Consider the following 25090-nt stretch of genomic DNA (forward strand, 5'->3'; position numbering starts at 1 on the left):
CCTATCATTATCTGATGTGTATGGCTAGACCCAGTGCTTTCCTATCTACCTATTTGAGAGAACCGAGTAGAGTCAGGTGCCAGGGAATCACCCAGACACACATACTGTACAATATAAAGAGCATTTCATTGTGTAATATATCCCTATTTCTCTATGTATTCTTTGTACATTATTTGTTTATATGTCCCTTTATTTCATTATGTTTTATACATTAAAATGAATGTAAGACATTTCAGAAAACTAGACAAGATTGTTCTTTTCCTAGACTCTGTTTACAGTTTGGTTTTGTTCCTTTGTTTCAGCCCCCTCTTGTCCGGCATTTTGCAAACTCTAAGTACCAGGTGCTTGAAAAGATTGAATTTGCCATACAATTAGCTGAGAAACGAATGAATACAATCCAGTAGTCAAAACTGGCGGGAAAGCGGCTGTGGATGCATTATACTCCCTGTAAAAATCAATGAATACATGAATAAAATTTGATATTTCTTCAGCTTGCATCCTTGCTTTGTTTGTTATGTCAAATACACACACACACACACACACACACACACACACACACACACATACACACATACACACACACACACATATATATATATATATATATATATATATATATATAAAATTAAACCACTAAATGTAAACAGAAAAACATGAAAATATTATCTTCTAAGTGTTGAGTAATTGTTATAGGCACGGATATTTCACCTTGTCTTGCTGCCTCTTTCTTCCTCAGTACTTGTAATTTTACTTGCACATTATTTCCTTTGTAATGTGCTGTGGAATATGTTAGTGTTACTGACTTATAGATTATTATATTCTTTTTATTAGGATTCAGCTACAATTGGAACTAGGACTGAATATTGATGAGTTGGCTGTATGTAATAACAGCCTATAAACTGTATCAGTAAAAGTTATCATTGTATTGGTGTGCGGTCTTAGCAATTTGCTGGACTGGGTATCATGGCTGTAGATCCTTTCGCTGTGTGTGAATATTGGCAAATACAGTTCTCAAAAAAGAAGATTGGGGAAGAACATTGTTTTCATCGGTTCACATGAAAGGTTGTTTGTGTCAATGAAAATAAGAATGGGAAATCTTCAGACATGTGGTTCAAGTTTTTTGCAATTATGCAAAATTGATGCAATTATCCCATTTGAAATGAAAGCCAGCTAAGCATCAGAAGATGCCACAGAGATCAGCTGTAGTCACTGGGGCTATGGATGTGACCAGGATTAACTGATCTCCAGTTTAGTTAACTAATGCAACTTGGCATGAAACCAGATCAACACAATATCACAACATGCTGAGGGGGCATATACACTTGTGCCTGTGTCCGCCCTGTGTCATTCCGCTGGGTTTCCATCCTAAACCCTGCCGAAACTGGACGGGATGACTTCCCAGCAGTCAGTTTTAAAACCCATGTCTGACTTTGTGCCCATCCCCCCAAAAAACAGTTTCCCCGTGGAGAGGCTGCAGGCAAATACAGGCGGTTTGCTTGTAAAAACCATTCAAACGAATGGATTTTAAAACTGACCACCGGGAAGCCGTCCCCTGTCCAGTTTCGCCGGAGCTTATCACGGAAACTAGCGGAATAACACAGCAGAGACACAGACACAAGTGTGAACACAAATGCTTTGAAATGTTGCAGTTCACCCCCTACCCTGCAGAGTGGGCACATATAGACGACACAAATAGCATAGCTAGCATATCCTTTTGTGTTGACGTGCAAAGAAATATGATGCTTTTCGAAAAGGTGCTTAACTTGTTACATGTCCAGAAAAGAGGACAGAATATATACAGTATATACTGTATATATATATATATATATATATATATATATATATATATATTCAAAAAATGCTGTTCATGTAATAAAAGGGCAGGTGGGTTGTGCTTCAGTTTCCTTAATAGAGACCTTGCCCTGTATGATTTCTGTTTGACCTAGTAGGGTATATGGAAAGTTTTGGCTTGATGGGGCAAGTACTTTAAATTCATTGATACATCTTGATAAATCTCTCCCTTTTGGCAATGTTATACCCAAAGATTGATAACATATTCAAGTCTAATACAGCTGACTTTGTTTTCAAGCGCTTGGATCTCTTTACAACCTCATTATGTGTTAGTAAAAGTAAACCTTATACTATCTTATATTCTTATATTTTTGAACCATTGTGTACACATCACAACAACCCATGCTAACAGCTAGGCCTTATGAATGCCATGAAATAGCTCATTATATCTTCCAATATGTTTCATCACAGTCTATGTACTCGCCAGGGGTGCCATATAGGTGCCATTGTATGGTACCTCTGCTTTGTGTTTTTCTAGGTACTTCTGCACCATTTATTACACTAGTATTTAGTTATACTACAAGTTATATACCACCCCCAAGGCTTACTTGCAGAACTGTGGGTTACCATTTTGGGGTATTAGCCTCATATACCCCCTTTGGGGAGGGTGAACTAGGATGAGTGGCATCACCCTTTATTTATGACTTGGTATGTTTTAGCCACAGAAATACAGATTGGTACAACTGGACATGATAAGAACATGCTTATTAATGTCTGATAATTTTTGGATGCAGTTACCATTTTGTCCTGGTGTTTGTGGTGAAGTCCAGGTATCATATAGGGTACATTTATGGCCTTTGTCTTGTAAGGTATTGTGTGAGGACATCCTACAGTGGGTCATTGCTGTGATATATAGGACTATGTTCCCACCATGTACAGGATTCTGTTTTGAAGCAAATTCTTCTCCTCAATTTCTACTATACACATTGCATAAAGTCTTTTTCCTTTCATGTATACATTAGATATAGAACCAAATATATGTTGTATAAAAAATGAGACTGAAACAGGAAATAAAATATTTTTATTGAATATTTGCTGAATATGTCAAGGTTTTTAACAACGATCTGAAAACTCTACTGTGGGAATCACTACACAAAGTGAAACTAAATTGTAACCACTTCATCAAAAATGAAGGTATACACAGCAAACTTGGTTAGCCCGCGGGTCACGAGCAATATGGCAAGAGAAAACACCCAAACATTTCTACAAGATACAGGAGAGAAACTCACACATAGAAACACTCAAGCAGGCAGTAAGTATAGACAAAGGCAACTAGGATTTCTACAGCATCAGATTCTAAGACTTTACACAGCTTTGTCCAAAAGGTAGATGTGGCTGTTTATGGTTTTTTTGTACCTTATTTGATCAAATAGCAGGTTCAATAAGTACATCTCTGTCTTAAATTATGATTAGGCAATAAAATGCATTAATAACTTAATATGGATGCACTTTCGGCAGTAGGAACCTGCATTTTGAGCATATCCATTAAACATATACACAACATTTGGAAAAAAAAAACAAGAAAAACAGTAATAATAGTAGTAGTAGTAATAAGCTGAAATAGTATGATGAATTTTGGTCAAACTCATTATGATAAGTATATTTATCACCTTACTATTTCAGATTATGCAGCATACAGGCCTAAACCCGTTCTACATTATTAATGCCATTCTAGAGCCAAGATAACAGGGTTGGTAGCAAAAGATCTCTTCTAAATGATAAAATTTTCTATATTGATGTCCTTATCATTAATATATGAGAAACACCATTAACAACGATCAATTACACAGCTCCTTGACAAGGGTGTAATGCCCTGTTTTGTATCTATGATCCCGTGTCTTAAGAAGAAAATAAGTTAAAAAAAAACAAAAAAAAAACATTCCTTATTCCTGATCTGTGCAATGAAAACAAAGGTAACTATATTAATATATTGTTGCACAAAGTGTTTTCACCAAATGATATGCTTAAAGGAGAATTCGATATAGTCTACAATGTTTATTGATAGATATATTTATATATATTTAAATATAGATAATTTATGGATTATATTGCACAGTGCTCAATACATTGCTGTGTGATCTACCTATTCTGTATCCAAGATCCAGCATAGCTCCCAGTTTCAAATTGGTCCATAGTAACCTATTTGTGCTATGCTCTCCTGCAGCAGTGCAGTAGAAAGAGATGGCAGTATCAGTACAATATCACTATAGAATTAATTGATTGCTATTCACTGAGAGAACTAAGTTTCATCTAAGCACACACGGCAGTCACAGTGATACACAGAGCAGTCGTAAAGACTCTTATGGAATGACTAATAGCTTCATAATAGTGCCATTTACTACATAATAACATTGAAAACATTTAAAAACTCCTCCTGAAATGAGCATCTAGTATACACAAGAGGGTGCTCCAGTTTGCTAGCACTTGTTCTTTGTTTTATACCATTTTTAAAGGACAAATTAAAACTCATTATACAAATAGTATATATAAAAAAGGTCACTAGCTGTTTTGGCTTACTTGAAGTGCATTCAGAATTATGGCTAAATCAGTTTCGTCTTTATATATATATATATTGGGTCACAATACTGTTTGTTAACTATGAAAACGTAGGTGACTGTGTACTCGGCACAATGCTTTTCAGTACGCTTCACAATGTGTCCGTGAAGCCGGGTGTGCGAGTACGACACACACACATAGAGTATATGAGATATGGCATGTGAGACGTACAGATAAACCACAAAATGTACATTCTATCTAAAGCTAAAATTTACAGGACCATGTCTGACGAGCAAAAGGTGCCGTTTGCACAAGCAAATCTCATGGAATAGAAGGAGTAGTCCTAGAGATTGTACATACATACACATATATAGAATCTCTGTATTCCCTGTTATTACCTCGTCAATCAGATTGAAAAATGCCACAATTTTAGCTTTAATTTTTTTTTTTTCCACACATAAATATATACAAAGTAATAGCTTGGCATCTAGTGACCAGACCTGTTGTGGACATTTACACGTTTCCTCTAATCGTAGATGTTGCCTCTGACTGAAATCTAAACATAGGAACTAATTTGCTCACAGAAAATATGTAATGTACGCCTATTTAGTAATCGAATGGATCTGGTCAAGTTCAGATTTAAGTTGTCCTTTAAGATGTCAGTGCAACTCTACTAGTGCCTTATAAGTTGGAATTTCTCCTGGAATGCGGACGATACAATAGTTAACCTGTAATATATTATCAGCTCTTCTATATTTAGTCAATTTACATTGTTTAAAATAGAACATCTTATTAAAAACATCAAAGTATACACAGAATAAGAAACGCGTACAACATACAAATACACAGACTAGAAAGAAATGTTGGCATACTGTTATATACAAGAGTGTGAGAATAAATTGATTCATGCTCTATCTACACATCATATTGCTTAAAAGAAGAGTAAGAGGGCAGTCGTGTGGCACACAATATGTTTTCTTTTCAAGGGAAGTAAGGACATTAAAATTTGTGCAAATTAAATGAATAGGTACGAATGACCTGGATTAGGAATGCATGGAAAGACATGAAAGGACCCATACTACTGAGGTATTTACATATACTGGCTAAAGAGCACTATATGGGCAACTGCAGATTGGGTTCTCTTTATTTTTTGACGCCAAGCATTGCATCTACTTCTTCCTCAGGCTGTAAAGTATGCCACTGTGCAATGGGTCGTCGTGGATTGGCCAGCATGTCTGACCAATGTCGAAGCTCCGCACCAGTACTGTTGTAGCCCACAAACACCTTCCCAATGGCATCATTTTTTCCAATCTTGTCATAGTCCAAAACAGTAACAACAACTTGCACTTTCTGAAAAAGACAATAAAGAACAGATGAAAGGGTCTTTTAATAAATAATACAATCGTGATCCTATAAATAAAACGTGTGTAAAATAAGAAGGGGTAAACTACAAGGAAAGCAGACATTGCTTTATAGGTAGGGTTGTGTGATTGGGAAAGATCGGATCCCGATCAGTGATTAAGCACATTTCACGATCGTGATCGGCTGGAAAATGATCGAAAATCAGATTTTAAAAACAATCCTGAAATCTCAAGATCGGCTCAACCCTATTTATAGGCTTTAAAGCCTTTGAATGTCCAGAAACCGCTGAGCCATTTAAAGCAATACCAGCTTTTAGTGACTGCATTCTGATAAAACTGCTCCTTTACTGTGACCTAACTGTTTGCATTATGTTTTATGTTTGTGTGTATTACCTCTCTGTTGAGATATCACAGTGTATATTATCCATTTTCTGACATGATTCCTGTTGTCTGGCATTACCATGACCATTACCCCATACTGTGACATCACTGTACAATAAACATTTACAATGTTTGTTATTCTGTTTCTATAACATCACTATATTTGGTATTCTAGTTTAGTGATATTGTTGCATCTATACTTGTATTATGACATTGCTGTAGAGAGACTTTCCTTCACCTGGGGTAAAGTTTCAGTTCACTGCCCTTACACTACGTCTAAATACATAGTAATGTCTTGTTGTCTTCTCCCCCCCCCCAGCCCCCCAGGTACATGCCCCTTGCTATAACCCTGATTAGGATGCTGTGCCCATTTCTGTGCTGTGCAAACACCATATTATGTTTATTACTCTTACACTGCAACAAAATCCCTGTTCTGTGATATAAATGTAATGTATGGTGCCTTATTGACATACTGTGATATCACTGTGTGCAAACCCCCTTTCCTCTGACTTCATAGTGTTTATTATCCATGAACTGTAATATTACTTTTTTCTAACTCCAGTTTTGTGCAGTGATACATTATGTCCATATTCACTGTAGTCCACATCCCTGCACTGTAACATAACTGTGACTATTATTGCACCTGAGAAAGGAATGACCAAAAGCACCCTGGGCTCCTTGGACAAACAGATGGTGACCCAGGATGTCCTGATGCATAATCACTGTGCTCACTAAAAACATAGTCAAACTTGGAACTTTATTGGTACCAAAAAAACACACCTTGCTACAACAAATAAAGTTCCAAGTTTGACTACGTTTTGGTGAGTGCGGTGTTTATGCATCAAGCCATCCTGGTTCACCATCTGGTTGTCCAAGGAGCCCAAGATGCTGTTGGTCGTTCCTTTCTCAGTTTTATACAGTGACGTGGAGATGTCACATATTTGACACCAGCTGCCCCAAAGCCCTGTACCCGGAAATAGGGTATTTATAATACATTTAAGGTTGTTGTGTTCTTCATACAACCGTATAAGATTAGAGTCTCTTTTATTTTTCTTGTTGTGCCTCCTCAATTGGGACGGTATCATGATATGCACAGCTCGGTGCTCTCTTTTTTATCTCTATAGTATTATTGCAGCTGGGAAATGGTTACTGGAATGATCTAATAATTCCTATATTATATATAAAGTATATAAATGTTTTGTCTGTACACTCTTTCTATGCCTGGATGTTGTAGATGTTGATTGTTTCACCATGAGGAAATAGAACCAGGGAAACCATGCCATTCCAAAATGTCCCATAGCTAGGACTCCCACCTATTACATGTATGGAATATCCTGTGAATATACAATATATGCATGACACTGTAATAGATAGATGTAGGGATATGTGACTCAATGTGCCTGTTTTGCTTGCTCAACTGATCAGCTCATTCCCTGGTTCACAGAATACAGATGGAAAATATATTTGCCTGTTATTCTCATATACCCTGAAATTAATTTAGAAACCTATTTAATTCTTCAATGCTGCCTAATGGCGGCCAAACCAGCAAGAGAAATCATGGAAAAACCTATCCTTCAGGAAATGAAGTTTAATTCGCAGAAAGAATACAATAGAAGAGTTATTGTCACCCAAATATTATTATTCTATGTGTTTATATTCTTGTATCCAAGGAAAAGGTTTGTACAAATATCAATTTAGAAGTAGCTAAACAATAAATCTCTAAATCATTTTACAGTAACAAGTAGATTCTGTTTTCTCAATTACAACAGTTTATTGTTATGGAATAGGAAGATATATTAAGTATATAGTCTACATATCTAAAAGGAGCACCTGCGGATCTGCATTATATATCAGCCTGTGATAAGGCGAATTATGGCACGTGTCAAAAATGATGGGAAGAAAAGTGGCAAAATCTCATTTCCTCTTATCTGTGTAACATTTGTCTGGATACCTCTTACTACTTAGTCAGAGATGTTTCTATTAGAGCCATTGCTATTTCCACATAATGTCACTTCATGAGTTCAGTACTTATGTAATGAGACAGCGCTGAGGTTCCCATACTCAAGGCCACCTATCTCTGGACAGAGCGGCAGATAAAAAGCAGTCTAATTAATGAAATGGAAGTAAAACGCGTGAAAAGGATGTCCCCATGTAACATACTCTCATTCTTCACATTTTTTGTCCAGCTCTTAAAATACAATCTTACAAAGGCTGAGACGTATAATATAAACTGTGGTCTGAAAGCAGCGCCAATGCGGCAATTACAGCCCTCATTACATCCATTCTAAGGCAGAATCAGATAGGAACCATGTTTGGATGCTCCAAGGTGATGTTTCAGATTACCTGAATTTGCTCAAATGGTACTTCAAAGCTAAAAGACTCATTGTAGTAGGGATTAAGTGTATTCTTCTTAATAGTTGTCTTCTTTTTCTTCAGTCTCTTGCCATTCTGCATGAGATGGATTTTCACATAGGGATCTGGAAAGATTTAGATTTAATTAAAAATAAGTATGCTGGAGAAAAAGGTCTAGAAAATGGTATTTAACACTTCTATGCAAACAGAGTAGATGCTATATGCAATAAAGATGATTTCTCACAGAGATAACTGATAGCAATAAGACCTGTTAAGGATGCTAAATGAAGTAGGTTAAAGAATAGGACACCAGAGGACAGGGAGACGATATAGACATGGTCTGGTGCACAAATATCACATGCAGATATAGGTGAAAATCACCCATGAGAAATATATATCACTTATAGCTGATAAACAGATGATCATAGAGGATCATATGACTAACCCCTGTAAGTGCCAATGCTCACAACAATGACAGCAGCCCCACAGTTTAGTAGTATTAACTCAAGGAGACTCTTCTGCCTTTGAGAGGCTTTGTAGTGAAACATCTATGACAGAATTACTTCATGGCAGGGACCACACGGTGGCTCAGTGGTTAGCACTGCAGCCTTGCAGTGCTGGAGTCCTGGTGTTCAAATCCCACCAAGGGCAAAAAACCATTTGCAAGGAGTTTGTATGTTCTCCCCGTGTCTGCATGGATTTCCATCCCATATTCCAAAAAAAGACATACTGATAGGGAAAAAAATGTACATTGTGAGCTCTATGTGGGGCTCACAATCTACATTTAAAAAAAAAAAAAAAAAAAGAACAACTTCATGGTATGGACTGCTGAAACTATAGTATGGGTCTATAGTAGCTCATATTACTGTGTGCATGGACTCTTAAAATACCATACAACAATACAAGACAAAGTAAATTCACTAATCCTACTAATATTATAAATGTGAAAGTTTGTGTGTTTGGATCTTTGTTCCTCAATCACAGCCAAACGGCTGAACGGATTTAGGTGAGATTTCACACATACCCAGATATTCATGAGGAAGGAAAAATAGGCTATATCTTAGGTCCCACACTCCACCAGAATCCCAGCCGCGACCGGAGAAAGTTGTCTCCGGCTCCGCTGCAGGACCTGATATGACATCATCGCAGGTCCTATTGGTTGGCTTCAGTCTAGAGACGGGCTGCAGGGGAAACCACGTGGCCTGATACGTTGGTGGCATTGCGTGGGTGGCACCAGTGCCCAAGTCTGCACCGGAAAACATGGCGGCTGCTCGCGGCTCTGGAGCAATGACGCCATGCTGGCCGGCAGCGCGGTGCCTGCATAGGTTGTGACCGCACAACCACACATTCGGCAGACAGGTGCCAGAGGTTGTGCCACACGTACCTCAGCACCACCTGTTTGAGCCTGGGAGCGCCTTTGGGGGGAAGGGGGCCAGATGCGTTGAGGAGGGTGGGCCCACGAGTATGCTGATGGATTGCGCAGGAAGTGAGGGGGCCGCGGACGAAGTTGCGCGTAATGCTAGTACATACTAATGTAAAGAGTAAAGCAGTAAACAGTATGCAGAATACCACAGTTTTTCTGCTCAACAGAAACTGAAATAAGTTAGCAGCACTAGTTTTATCTGTGCAGCCAACGGACGAATTGCAAAACCGTGTCCATTACTTGTCCACTGGACGTGCGTGGTAGTGGGTCGGTATGGTTTACTATTATGTCTGTCTGTAACGTTACTGTGTGCTTCTAGCTGTTTGTGCTGTCTGCATTCATTCATTGCATTGTGCATATTATTCATTGCTTGTAATGTATTTCCAGCACAGCTTATATCTATCAGCCTGACTTCACCGTATACTTTGACATAGTCACTATCCCTGTGTTTGTCATCCCGCTTACCACGTCTTTGGTTGCTGGCCTGTCCAGTTCTGAGACTTTTATTAGTCTCTTCACCCATTTTACATTTTCTGTACTATTTGTATGTCATTATGCTCATTCTTGTTTTTTATTATCAATAAATATACGTTTTATTCACATTGTTGTGGGATTTTTCTTTAGCTACAAACGTGTCCATTAATTGAAAAACACAATTTTACCGAGTGGTACTTATTTGCATGGCACATGTGAAGTCACCCTTAGCTACTTCTTCAACTAAGTGATAAGGTCACATTGAGATTTATTACATTGTAGAATCTAAACGTCACAATAATCTGGATGGTAACACAGCAGTGCCAATAGTGTTGGTCACTTACATTAATCCGAAAATAGTTGCATGTTAATTCTAAAGCGCTAGGGATTCATCTAACCACACTGAGAATCCATTTCCCCTAACATTGAAACGACATGGAAGAGATGAATGTTCCTAGTGGATATGTAAGCAACATAATCTAATGGCTGGTACCTTTATATACAAGGCATTAGAGCCTGTGTAAAAAAACAAAATTTTGGGTCTGAACAAAACAATACATGTATTGAACACATTGCTTCCCACCCATCAGGAAACTGCTTCTATATGCAGAGGAGTACAAGTAGTGGGTGCATATACACAATACAATATGTTCTGTATTGGATTACATGGTGAGAGCCAAACACATAATGTACTACTTACTGAGCAAATTGGTGGGTAACAGGGTGGTCCCGTAGACAATGTTGTGGCCTTGCAATTGTGGGGTCTTGTGTAAAAATCTAACCAAGGACTACATCTGCATGAAATTAGCATGTTCTTTCCCAGATTTGCATAAGCTTTCATACAATAATTTTTACATAGTAGAAGTATGATTATAAATATAATTATAATAACAAGTAACATTTTCTTTCTATTAAATTTACTCTAGAGGGTTTTGCGGCTATGCACCTAATGGCTTCCTACCTCCATGCGCTTTGAGTCCCTTGTGTGAGAAAATGTATTATATTAATGTGATAACCACTCACATATATGTGGCCATGTGCTTCATTCCACTGTCCTAGCCATAGTCTTCCATTAGGGATAGACTTGTGACAGTTCATGCAGTTACCTCACTATGGTCTATGTCATAACATTATGCGACATTCCCACCCAGAAACATTTGTCACTCCCTGGGATGTGTCACCATAGCTGAGAATTCACAAATGCCTTGCTAGAATATGGAACACTTATTTTGTCTCTGATATAACTGATGTTATTTTAGGTTGTGATTTCGGCAGTATACAAGAATATTTTTATGGAGTGTTGATAAAGGCATTGTTCCTGCCGCCGCTGACAGCTTTACAGGCTATGCAGACAAAATTCTGCCAAAGACACTTTCAATCAGAGAAAGATGATTGGAAAAAAAGACAGATTTTATATTGTGTTTGATAGCCTAGAAACCTGAAAGCTCACATGCTTTAAGCTAAGAAATGTATAGCTCAAGAGTCCCGTGGAGAATGCTGCCCATCCTCATAACCAATGTAGCATGAGGGAGTCTATCAAGTGCATGACATGAAACATCCCAACAGACATTGCTCTCCAGAGACTAGGCAAGCACAAATACACAGAGGAACAGATGGCTTACTGTCTTCTCCGAAGCCAAAAGAGACAAAAGGATGGTTCACCGGATTTGGAGCCATATAAAATGTTCTTTACTTCAAAATCTGAGAGATCACTGTCCAAAATGCTAAAAAACAATATCTTGGAATCTTGAAAACTGAAATATGTAAATCTTCCAAGGATATTTGATTCCAAGCAATAAGTCTAAAATACTATGCTATTGCTAAAGGAAGTCACTTTATTCTTTAGTCTCTTCTAGCAACTGGTGGGATTGGGGTCAGTTTGCAAATACTTATCTGTGCTTCCTCACTAATCCTTAACCCCTACCCTTATCTATTTGGGATATTCATATCTCTGCTTTACATTCAGGTAGCTAGATCCTTTTCCTTTAGTGCAAGCCTTCAGATTTTCTGTCTTCCTCTTTTTTCCCTACCTATAATATCAGTAATAGAACAAGTTTCATGCACATGGTATAGCAGGGTGTAAGGCGCATGTGCAGAAACCCACACTGATCCCATATTGCTAATATGTAGAGCCATAAACCATCATATGGAACATTACAGAGGTAATATCCCATTGAAGTTATGCTTTTAGGCAGAAATATGTCTGTGATACAGAATCTGATGGTTCTTTGTGCAATATTAAACTGCTTATGTCTGATCTGCATTACAGTTTTTCATTTTTATTTATTTTCATTTTTGCTGCTCCCATATATTCCAGGGGGCGTCCACACTTACGCCCGTGTCCGCCTGCCGGGTCTCCGTCCTATTTCCCAGGGAAACTGCATAGGGACGGCTTTCCGGATGCCAGTTTTAAAACCCATTCATTCAAATGGATTTTTAAAGCAAACCGCCGGTGTCCATATGAGGCTTCTCCGCGGGGAAACCGTTTTTTTGCATGGACACAAAGTCGAACATGCAGAACCTTTTTCTTTCACTATGAATTCATTTTAAAATATAAAAAATAAGTTTAGTCTTGTCATATTCCATTGCAGCAGTGTAGATGGCATTCTGTTCTCTAGGGAATAGTTATATACTGAACATGAAGAAATTTTTCTATCTGGATTTTTTTCCTAGTAGCTATAAATGAAGTGCTGTTTGAATTGACATTATCAAAACTCTCAAATGTTAAACCTTCGTGAAAAAAGCAGAAAACCAGATCAGGTGTATCAGCTGGAATCATCTATAGTATGGGTGGGTATAGTACACGATAGACGCAATGGCTTTGGAGTCATCTATAGTATGGATGGGTATAGTGCACGATAGAAACAGTGGCACTGGAGTTATCTATAGTATGGGTGGGTATAGTGCACGATAGACACAATGGCGCTGGAGTCATCTATAGTATGGATGGGTATAGTGCATGATAGACACAATGGCACTGGAGTCATCTATAGTATGGATGGGTATAGTGCACGATAGAAACAGTGGCACTGGAGTTATCTATAGTATGGGTGGGTATAGTGCACGATAGACACAATGGCGCTGGAGTCATCTATAGTATGGATGGGTATAGTGCACGATAGACCCAATGGTGCTGGAGTCATCTATAGTATGGATGGGTATAGTGCATGATAGACACAATGGCACTGGAGTCATCTATAGTATGGATGGGTATAGTGCATGATAGACCCAATGGTGCTGGAGTCATCTATAGTATGGATGGGTATAGTGCACGATAGACCCAATGGTGCTTGAGTCATCTATAGTATGGATGGGTATAGTGCACGATAGACACAATGGCACTGGAGTCATCTATAGTATGGATGGGTATAGTGCACGATAGACACAATGGCACTGGAGTCATCTATAGTATGTATGGGTATAGTGCATGATAGACACAATGGCTTTGACGTAAATAATGCAGCATAAGTAGCTGTAAAATAACTCTTTAGAAACCAAAAAACCTTAAATCTAGCAATGTTTTAGAATTGTATTAGGACAACTGCTGCTACACACAAATAACACTTACGGGAAATATGTTTATTTTCTCAGGTTTTCTGTTAGCTAGAGCATGGACTCTCGCCAACAAGTACATTTAGACAGTAGGTGAGAAGAAAATAGCTCAATCCTACAAATTATTGAGGTGGAATAAAATCTCAAAGATAAAGTAACATGAACTCTACTTATTTCTCTATACTGAACTGTTACCTCTTTCTTGACTCATCTCAGGATATCTCAAGCCAAGAGGAAAGGTAAGGAATGGCACATGTAAGCAATGCTTGGCCAAGTCATGTTTTAGCATTGCAGCCATATTGCGCCGATTTCCATCTACTGATCTAATAATGAGGTAGATGTCGTCTATTTCCTGGGGCAGCACAATCTTCTCTATAGTTATTCTATATTTACTGGCTATTTTAAGCTCTAGCCGCTGCTGAAAGTTCCCCTTTTCTAAATGGAGGATCCGTGTTGTCTTCTTGCCTCAGCGCTGACAGCAAGCGCAAGCAATGTTTTTCCGGATAAATGCAGCAGCAATTCTAACATTAGCAAAACATAAATTGTAGTTAACATTCTCGCCATGACTGCTGAATAGGTCCATAATTATGTGAAGGTACTAATTTAATGCCTCCATTTCACGTAGAATTAGAGCAAGATATCAGCCAATTATCTGAAGCTGAGCAATTGTCCTGCTTATCATGGGAATAAAAATAGAAGGAGTATTATATAAACAGCAAATTGCCATTTCTTTTTAGCTTAAGAGATCCATTTAGAGATAAAGAAAATAGCTGGAAAGTTCTGCTCGGAGCACTCTGGATGGAACCACTGAAACATTTCTCGCTTGTTCTCAAACACTTTCTATCTCCAGTTCCTCAAAGTCACTTCGTCTGGATTTAGATCTGAATCGCAATAGCTGAAATACAAATTGTCCAGGGTATTGGTCAAGTCAATTCAGAAGACATCCAGGAGCTCCATGGTGCACATCTATTCTGTACCTCCACAGGGTCTGATAAAAGGAGGTGTAGGTCAGAGGAAGATGACCCAAGCTAATGAGGATTTATTCCATTTTGATGCATTGGTGTAAATGGCAGCTATGAATGTGTTAAACATATGCACCATTTTTATGCTGCACATTAGCTTCAGCAAACATGAATCTTGCGTACACTGGTAAATTTCTTATCTTAAATAAAGGTGGATGTACAGTTATTACAGGTTATAGTAAAATACTGTCTACATTTCATTAATAAAAAGAACAATTGTCCATTGTTACAGCTTCAGAATAACATAATGTCTTTAAGATCAAAATCTCTTCTCATTTTGTCTCTCTGTACAACACAATAACCTTGTGGCTAACCTTGCTGAGAATAGTTATATAAATATGGGGAGCATTATTGATGTCTTCACTCAAGGGAAATGAGTTCAGGTCTGCTGTCCAGAGGTTAAGTCTTTTATAAGCTTAGCACAAGAGCTCAGGGGTCAAGTATTACTGTGTATGTGTGAGCTTCTAAAGCATAAGTTATAGATGCGATTAGCGCACGTAAAAATATGGCGAGCTCAAATTACAATGAAGTGCTTTGACTATCTGTATATTACACATGCAGTTTCATCTGACACTTTATTCAGAATTCTTCAGCAGAAGCTTCTACATAATCAGTGTTATGATCCACTGTCCAAACAGGTGTCATTGGGATTTGAAGAGGGTCTTTAGGGAGTCGCACAGTGTCATCTGAATATTGTCAGAGTCTTCTTTTATGTGGAAAGACAAAGGATAATTGAGGCTTTGTTTCTTTCTTAAATGAAATATGGTGTAATATGAAAATGGTTTGCAAGGGTACCTAACCTTTCAACAAACTTTGCATACATCAATAGTACAGTGTGTGCTGCTTTTAGCAGTTTTCCCCTCTACATGCTTTATTTAATTTGCAGTTTTCCCCGAGGCAGTGGGTGGAAACTAGGTGCTATAATGCATAAAAATAAAGGTAGATCTGACACTATTGTATATTAGAACCCAGGGGCGTAACTAGGAAAAGTTGGCCCCAAGGTGAACATTTGACATGGGGCCCAATCTCAAAGACCACACCTCACCAACCCCTTGTCCTGGACAAACCGCATTCCTGAACACACTATCATGCCCCATAGTAGCCCCTGCACACACTATTATGCTCCATAGTCGCCCTTGCACACCTTATTATGTTCCATAGTGGCCCATGCACACACTATTATGCTCCAAAGGGACCCTGCACACACTATTATGACCCATAGTGGCCCCTGCACACACTATCACACCCCATAGTGGCCCCAGCATACACTATTATGCCCCATAGTGGCCCCTTCACATACTATTATGCCCCATTGTGAACCACCCATGATCAATTATTATACTGTGCAATCTTTTAAGATCCCAGAGTATAATGATTGGCGACCCTGGCGAGTATACAAACATAAAAAAACACTGTTACTTACCTCTCCCTGGCTCCAGCACACTCCGCTCTACTTTTGGCCATCTTCAATGTTGGACCAGACGTCACATGAGCCAGGCCTGCATCTTTACGCATAATGACCCTAGCATGTCCTGCATGACATCTGTGACATCACCAAACATGCCCAAAGCCTGCCGGAGTGCAGGAGCACTAAGTAACAGTGTTTTTTATGTTCTCTCACCTACCTTGGGCCTATGAGCATTATACTTTAGGGTCTGAAACACCACTGTCTGAGCCTTTACTAGAAAACTGCAATTAGCTGCCCTGATGGCCTGGACTGAAGAGCAGTAAATAACAGCTAGTGTTAGTGTTTGTTTTTAACATTTTCTGAAAGATGCTAGCAATGGACAGTAACAATGGCAGTGTCAATGCCCCTTAATGTTTTCTCCTTAAGAATTAGTTATTTATCTTGAATTATTATCTACCCAATACTGCCAGAGCAATGCTGCCTCCTATGTATGACAAAATACAATATATATAGTAATTGATTTCCTGTACTGTAAATGTAATATAGTGTAGAAGAATCTTTATACTAAAACAACCAAGATTACATGACTCAATTTGCAATGCAGAACACAGGACAATGCTGCGAACAATGTGATTCTAATTTTCCAGATGTAATCTAGTCTTATTTTTCCACTTTTGCAACTAATAAAGGCAAAATAACAAATACACATTGAAAACCTGTATCAGACATGGTAGACAAAAAGAAGGAATAGCAGAGGAAGTTCTGATTTGATGAAATCATTTTAGCACTGAGCACTTCAATCAAAAAGTCCCATATTTCATAGTTAAGGAAGCAGGAGACAGACTAAAGCAATCCTTTCCTTCTGATTACATTTTCATCTGCAAAATTGTACATCTGTCACAGCCACATAAAAATGCAATAGAAACCTTTGCAGTCATATTTAGTGTCACAATAAGCATTTTCAGATTTAAAGGTTTAGCATGGAAAGTCTGATGCTGTAAGGCCTTATTCATATAACAGTGACTAGCGGTTGTGACGGGTGTTTTTTAATGGTTGCCATGTGGCTATTTTAAAAAAAAAATGAGAGTGAAAGAGTGAATTCATATGATTAGTGAAAAAAATGGACATGCTCTATCTTTGTCTGTTTAACAAGGCAATAGAAATCAATAAATACATTTATAAAAAAGGATGACAGACAAATGGACATCTAATATACACTAAATGGCCATTAAAAATTAAAAAGGCCTGTATGCCTCTTTGTTCCTTCAAAAATGGAATGATAATGTGAATATGGCCTAAGGAGATATGGCAAAAAATATTTTCTGAATTTTCATTGGTCATTTTGAAAATGAGGCCCATGCTTCCCATATATATTAAACTAACATGGTGCAATTCACTTAGGAGTGACCTTATAAGCCTTGATTTTACTTTATCAAGTTATTATTAGTGCATATGATCTTGGTGCTGTCTGTTTCAATAAATGTTAATCACACAATACAGACTACTGTGGATGTTTGCCAGACATTAGCATCATGATCTAATATGTGCACTTGTAAACATCATTTTCACACATATATATGGCTTTTACCTCTTATAGTAATCTTGTATGTTTAAAGTGACTCTATCATTGGGAAAAGCCATTTTTAACTAAGCACATACTTGCATAGCCTTTAGAAAGGCTATACCTCACATACCTTTTGTACGTTAATCCCCTCAGTAGTTTTTGAATGAGCCAGTTTTTATTCATATGCTAATTAGCTTCCAGCAAACCCCAGAAGTCTCAGTGAGAACTCCTCTCTGCTATGTGTGTGAGAGTAGGGAGATGAGTCATCAGCAGCAGCAGTCTGTGCTATACACATAGTACACAGTGCTCGCTGAGGATTTCCGATGCTCGCTGGAGGCTAATTAGCATATCAATAAAAGTGGGCTCATTCAAAAACTACTGAGGCGATTTGCATACAAAAGGTATGTGTGGAATAGCCTTTCCAAAGGCTATGCAAGTATATGTTTAGTTAAAATTTCTTTTCCCAATGATAGAGCAGCTTTAACATTCACAACATGGGATGATGTTTGAAATGGTAGCAGAAAGGAATTTTAATAGCGATCACACAAGTCCTTAGAAGGAACCAATAAACTGTATATCAATGATTCTCTAATAAGTATGTCACAACATAAAACACAACTATAAATTACAAAACGTATAAAACTTTGTGTGGTGAATTTCCAAAACTGCCATGAAAAATGGTCTTTCACAGAGGTACTGTATGAATTGTATATGATGGAACTGAATATCTTGTCTAAATAAACCCTAGGAACACCCTGGGAAGATAAGATAAGATAAGATAATCATTTAATAGTCCCACCGTGAGGAAATTCAGTGTGTTACAGCAGCATAGATGATACAGTATGCAGCTCTCTGCACACTACCTGAGGAACTGACTGAATGTGACTGTGTTGCTGTACAATATGTCAGCATTTGGAGTCCACTTTTAACTTCAGGTCACACTAGACCCTGACCGTGGGATAGCTCAAGCCCACTTATTGTAGACGAGATGATTATAATTATATACTTGCTCTTCCTCTATACAATTTGTCTGACCTTTTGTGCCATTTATACATCAGCTAAAAATGGGAACCACATGCCACCAGCTACACTAATGCATTTTACCATTGTTTTAATTTCACGGATACATTTCTCCCAATATCCCGTCATTGCCAGAGGCCACCTTTCTTATATGCTGGTTAACAGAAGTTAAAGCTGCTTTTAGTCTGAAGAGATTTTGATATTGTTGCTGTAAAAACCTGGAATTGGCTCCTTGAATTCATGATCAAAGAATAATTATAGAATAAATGCTATTCTAAACTTGAACAAAAAATAAATCAGAAATACAAGATTTTATGATGTCTCATATTTAACCCTTTCACGAGCATTTAACCCTCTCATTAATCTTTCACGAGCATTTAGCACCATGGACAATGACTATCGTGAACTATATGGAAACACTATGCAGAGATTCATTAAGGCAGGCATATTTTCTGCTGGTCTTACTGTCTTATGTACTGTACTAGCTCCTTGGCACCTCGTCTCAAGTCTATGGCAACCCTGGGTCTCACAGATTCACTCACTGTAGCTGATTAAACAAAAACTCTGGTACTTCTTAGGGGCTGGTGCAATGTTAAAGAGGGGGCCTGTGGTGTGGATGTTGGTGCAAGTCTCAAACCTGAGTTTGGTTAGAGTGCCCTTGATGGTAGTAGGAGTCAGACAATTGAGAATGGTGCAAACAATTCTTTCATTGTTTTCAGTTATGCAGGACAGTTGAGACAAGTCTTCCAAAGAAATGGAGGGTTTAGGACATCACCGGGCTGAAGCTGAAGTGTACTCACTAGCCCTAGGACAGTGAATATTTCACTAGTTCTGGCAGTGCTCTTTATTTTTATCTTTAGCTTTAACCAAAATTAAATAAACTACTTACAGCTGCCCAAACTGTGGGGTGTAGGATTCTAATGGGTATTAGGTCATGTCTGCAGATCATATATTCTAGATGTGGCCCATCCTACAATTCTCTTCTCAGTCCTTGTCATACACAACTGCAACAGTGAACAGAGAAATAGCTTATCTCCATCTTGACTGCAAAAATAATACTAGGCCTGACTTAATGTTCACAGGCTTGAGTGAGCCTAACTTACTCATTCTATAAGATCTACTTACTGTCTGCTCCCCCTGAGAACAATGATCTAAGGTCAAATAGATGTAAATTGCTCCTGCTTCATTGGTATAGTCTATCTGAAAGTCACATCTGGTTGAGAACAGTAAATTGAACAAAATACAAGACAAGTACAAAAATACAGAAAGCAGTGTTCCCCTCCCTTATAGGCACTGGTTCGGTTGAACTATTCAGATTTTTCCCTAAACCTGGCCAGAGAGGAAGAATGAAAAAGTGATATATCGCTGCTCTTTGGGATTAAATACATTTTTGAAAAGATGTGGACTGTAAGAATATCTTAGGCTTGTATATGGTTGTATCCTATGGTTGTATATGGTTGCATGTGGTTGTATCCTGCACCTTTTCTTGCTTGGCTTAATAAAGCCTATGAGAGAAGTTTGGGAATTTCAGTTTAAAAAATCTGCATTTTATCAGAGTATTGTAAGGGGTCTAGTTCTGGAGTTTTTACTTCTAACCAATACTTTTCTCAATGTGATGTGTATCATATTTTTATGTACATGATGAATATCTTTCAGTAAGCATCTTGCCACTCCAGAAGGTCTACAGTAATACACACTTATATTCTTTTGGCTGCATTAGTGTAAAGCTCAACATTTACAGACATGGGATTGTACCAATAACAGATGGTGCAAAATACACCAATTAGCCTAATAACTAACCAGCAGTGTACCTTCCACGTCACGGCATGTCTTGTAGGTTATAATTTGCTTAAAGTTTGCCTTCCTTATCTTGTGGCTTATAAGAACAAGGTGTGCTACAGCTATCAGGGAGAATTATAGAAATCCCATATCTGGCTTATAGAGGAATGCTGCTTCCTGTAAGAATCCTACTGAATATATTCTGTGGTTGCTCATTTTTAAAACTCTAAAACTCCAAGCCAAGGTGTAGATATAAGATTTTATCACTGCTATTGAAAGTGAAATATTTTAACCTATTTATTATGTTCTATGTCATATAAGGTTGTTCCTAATAGGATGGCCAGAATCAAATGGCACATTGGGGGTCAAATGACAAGATTCTTAGATCTATTCATTTAGCCCATGGATTTACGTTTGGGACACACGTTTAATACTGTAAGATATTTGAGCAGCTTTTTTAATGCATCTTTCCTTATCTCTTCTCTTGGCTGGATAATATGATTTCACAATATTCTGTTAGGCTATGCTTATCCTATATGTGTCTATATAAGTGTGTTGTAAATTGCAGCCTGTCAATGGTTTTCTAGCTTGTTGTATTATAATATTACATTGGTTTTATGAAAAATTTGAGTCCTTAAAGAAACCGTCCAGACAAAACCCTTTTTTCCAACCCTTCACCCCTCGACTGCCTGTCACTCTCCAGGTTTCTGTCATGTATTGTTCCCTCATATCCCTACAATCCAGCTTCTCCTTACTCCTGATCTGACTCCATCTTGACTTTCATATTTCTCTTTGCTGTGCTATCAATCTCGTGGTGCCTTAACATAGTACCTATGGGTAGTTAGAGGATTGTACTATCATTGCTGCTGAGGCGCAGTGGAATTATCCTTCTCTTTATATATTCTCCAAATAATCGAAGAGACCAATAACTATACAGTCAGGGAGGCTGCTCTGTGATCTCCTCCATTATGGGTGTGTGATACAAGCAGTCATATCATTAGTAACTAGTGATAGTATCCCTCGTGGGCAGCCTGCATGGTATAGTCTATACTGTTTGAGTCACACCAAAAGGTCTGTAGCTGGTGACCCGCCAAAAAGAACAGAACACCAGGTTATTATCAGGGAGGTCATCCTGAGATCACATGACCCAAATGGGGAGAAGACGACCCTGAATTTTCAGATATTATAACTATAGACTATAGACTTGTCCAGCTGGCACAACTGCTCTTACATGTCAGTAGGTGTTGTACCAGAGACCTGAGACTTGTGCTATGCATCATTTTCCCTGGAATAAAATAAACTTATATACAGTACAACTTCCATTTTGCAATTGGTATTTTGTCAGTAAGTTGCTTTTGACTGGATAGATACATTTTGCTGTGTAAGTTGTTACAGTTCCTGTAATTCTCCAATCTCCTGGTGTGTCAGTGGTGGTTTAATTGTTTGCTCACAAAAGCAACAAAGCATAGCATGCCTCCAGTCTTTAACATTTCTTATGAATCCGGGGAGACAGGAAGCTTCTGAGCTTGGCTTAGATAATTAACTTTGAGGGAGATATAGATGAAAATAATCCAAATAACATATTGATGTCTACAAACGCCTAATAAAGAGCCTAAGCTAATATGTTATAGGGATGGTTTGTGTACGACAGTCCATGCTATAGATTTCTATTTTGGCCAGAGCCTCTTTATAAACCAGTCCTGCCCTGAGACCTATATAAAGACTGATGTATGAAACAACAGTATTAATAAATCTGCCCCATTGTGTTTATTGTTTTATTGAATATCTGTAATAGGATTATTTTGCCCTCCTTTCCATTATTTTGACATGCAGAACATTTACATGTTATAGTTCACAATGCATTTTAAAAAATAGAAAGTGTCTTCTTGAGACATAAAATCTCTAGTACAGCTTCATTGGAAAAGCTGCATGAATCAGTTTTTCTAGATTGTTGGGAATTACTTTGAAAAATATACCTTAAATCCATGCAGCCAATGGCTGATTCAAAGACTATAAGGATTCTTTTATGTCTTTAGTCTTCTTAGACATAAAGAAAACAGAGATCTAAGGACACTGATACTTAAGACTGAGCAAAGCTTCAACCAGCAGGATACTTGTTGTAGCAAATGACCTTTTGAACCAAGACCAAAATTCAAGAACAATAAAAAAAAAGTGGAATTAAAACTTAATCCTCTGTGTGTTACGTTTATGTCTATATTTCTTATATCATATGAATACACAAAATTCTCAGCGCTCACGGTGCAGACTGCAGTGAGCCTGCCAGATGTGTTTTTTTTTAGCCAAAACTGATTTTGAGTTCTGAAGGGAGATACATAAAGGGAGAGACTAAAACAAAAGCACTTGCCTGTAAGAAATCCACTGGAACCTCACTTTGAGAATCCAGCTTCAGCCTTCAAGGTATAAAGCCATGGCTAACAAACACAGTCATTACATAAGTGCATTAGTACAGTCTATCAACATTGTAGGATGTAATAGAAGCACCAGAGAGGCAAAAGTATACTCTTGTTATAGGACGAACAGCACAGAATATCTACAGAGTTTAGTAGTTCAAGACTACAAATTTATTGAGATTTGTTTTCCATTTGCAGACTGGTAAATAATTGTTTTTTGTGCCTTCCAAGATAAGAATAAAACCTTCTTAGGGACAATTAACATGAATGGAGATGATGCATGTTTGAGAGTGATTAAGGTCCAAACACAGTATTGCCTGATCGGCCATGTGATGCTATTTTTAATTTTTTTTCAAATAGGCCATTACCTGCTAGATTATTCCAGCAGTTAATGGCCTCTACTGTCCATGACTTTCTCTGATTTCCCTTCAGACCCCAGAATATAATAAGTGAGAGGCGCAGGGGAGGTGACTAAACAAAACAAACTGTATTTGTTTTGAAGAAACCCCAGAGTATATTAATAGTTTATGGGTGACAACCCCAACAATTTGTAAAAAAACCCCCCACAGGAACCACTATGGGATACTATACTGTGTGGAGGGCCTATTATGGGGCATTATAGTCTGTGGAAAAGACAATATGAGACATTATGCTATGTGGAGGGCTGCTATGGGACATTATATTGTATGGAGGCCACTATAGGATATCTATAGTGGGTGAAGGGACCACTATAGGACATTATACTATGTGAAGGGGCAACTATGGGACATTATACTGTGTGCACCATGGGACATTATTTTTTAAAAGGGTTGTCCTGGTATTGCAAAAACTCCAGGGGGTCTGAGGGCAGGTGGCAGCCTAAAGTCATTAGTACTTACTATATAGGGGCATGGGGGGGGGGGGAGCCAGTTAAAGAGCAGTGTACTATGTTGAGGGCCAGTAAAGGGGCCATTTACTGTGTGGAGGCCAGTAAAGAAGGCAGAAAACTGTATGGGGCCAGTAAGGAGACAATATACAGTGTAGGAGTTAAAGGGGGACTTTATACTGTGTGCCAGAAAAAAGGATTTTATATCATTTGGGGGTCAGTAAATGGGATATTATACTGTGTGCACTATGGGACATTATAGTTAAACAAGTTGCCCTAGAATTGTAGAAACTCCAGGGCACATGGCGGCCTAAAATCATTAGCACTTATTATATATAGGGTCATCACTTACTGGATGAGGGCCAGTATAGGAGCAGAATACTGTGTTGAGGACTAATAAAGGGGAAATTTACTATGTGGAGGCCAGTAAAGGAGGCAGAAAATGGTATGGGGCCAGTAAGGAGGCAATACACAGTGTGGGGTTAAGAAGGGGCTATATACTGTTTTCCAGAAAAGGGGGTGTTATATCATGTGGGGACCAGTAAATGGGGCAGTATACCATGTGGTGCCATTAAAGAGAGTGTTGTACCATGTACAGCCCAGTAAAGAGAGAGATATAGCATGTTGGGTCCAGTAAAGGGAGAATTACACTAAATGGGGGCCAGTAAATTGTGCATTATACTGTCTCAGCTATGGTAAAAAGGGCTGTTTTGGTACTGGCGAAAGGGACATTATATTACATGGAACAGAATTTATATGGGAAGTTGTGTTAGTTTCTTTGTTTTTTTATATCGGCATACCAGAACTTGAAATTGATATTGCCTAGACATGTTTCTGAGTTTTTCTTAGAATGTTACTATTAATACTGTGCATGTAGTGTGCTGTCTTAATGTGCTATGGTCAGTCCATTGTTTGCTAGTTAGGGTGTACCGACAGCATTTAATCACAGATGTTCAGTTCCTGGGACTGTAATCTCTGGTGAAATACAAGAGTATTTCTCTCTCGTTCAATTATCTTATAGCACCATCACTGGAAGATGACGCATTATACACTTTCCATTGACATCATGAAATTGTCTATGTAATAGACTGATGTTCCAAATCTTCCAACACAAGAGATACACTTTGTAAT

The 25090-nt window shown here is 38.2% G+C and overlaps 1 protein-coding gene across 2 annotated transcripts in view; it reads right to left on the reverse strand.

Moving 5' to 3' along the window:
* Positions 1-2855: 2855 nt before the first annotated feature.
* SYT1 (synaptotagmin 1) overlaps positions 2856-25090 on the reverse strand; it is a 160979-nt gene continuing 138744 nt past the window's right edge. For both annotated transcript variants that reach the window (XM_075274373.1, XM_075274371.1), the window contains exons 7-8: positions 8433-8566; positions 2856-5697 (exon numbers count right to left, since the gene is read on the reverse strand). In XM_075274373.1, the coding sequence (XP_075130474.1) occupies positions 5491-5697; positions 8433-8566 (341 nt within the window). In that variant the 3' untranslated portion in view covers positions 2856-5490. The remainder of the gene's footprint in view (positions 5698-8432; positions 8567-25090) is intronic.

This window comes from Leptodactylus fuscus, chromosome 5 (assembly GCF_031893055.1).
Source record: "Leptodactylus fuscus isolate aLepFus1 chromosome 5, aLepFus1.hap2, whole genome shotgun sequence".
Classification (NCBI taxonomy): domain Eukaryota; kingdom Metazoa; phylum Chordata; class Amphibia; order Anura; family Leptodactylidae; genus Leptodactylus; species Leptodactylus fuscus.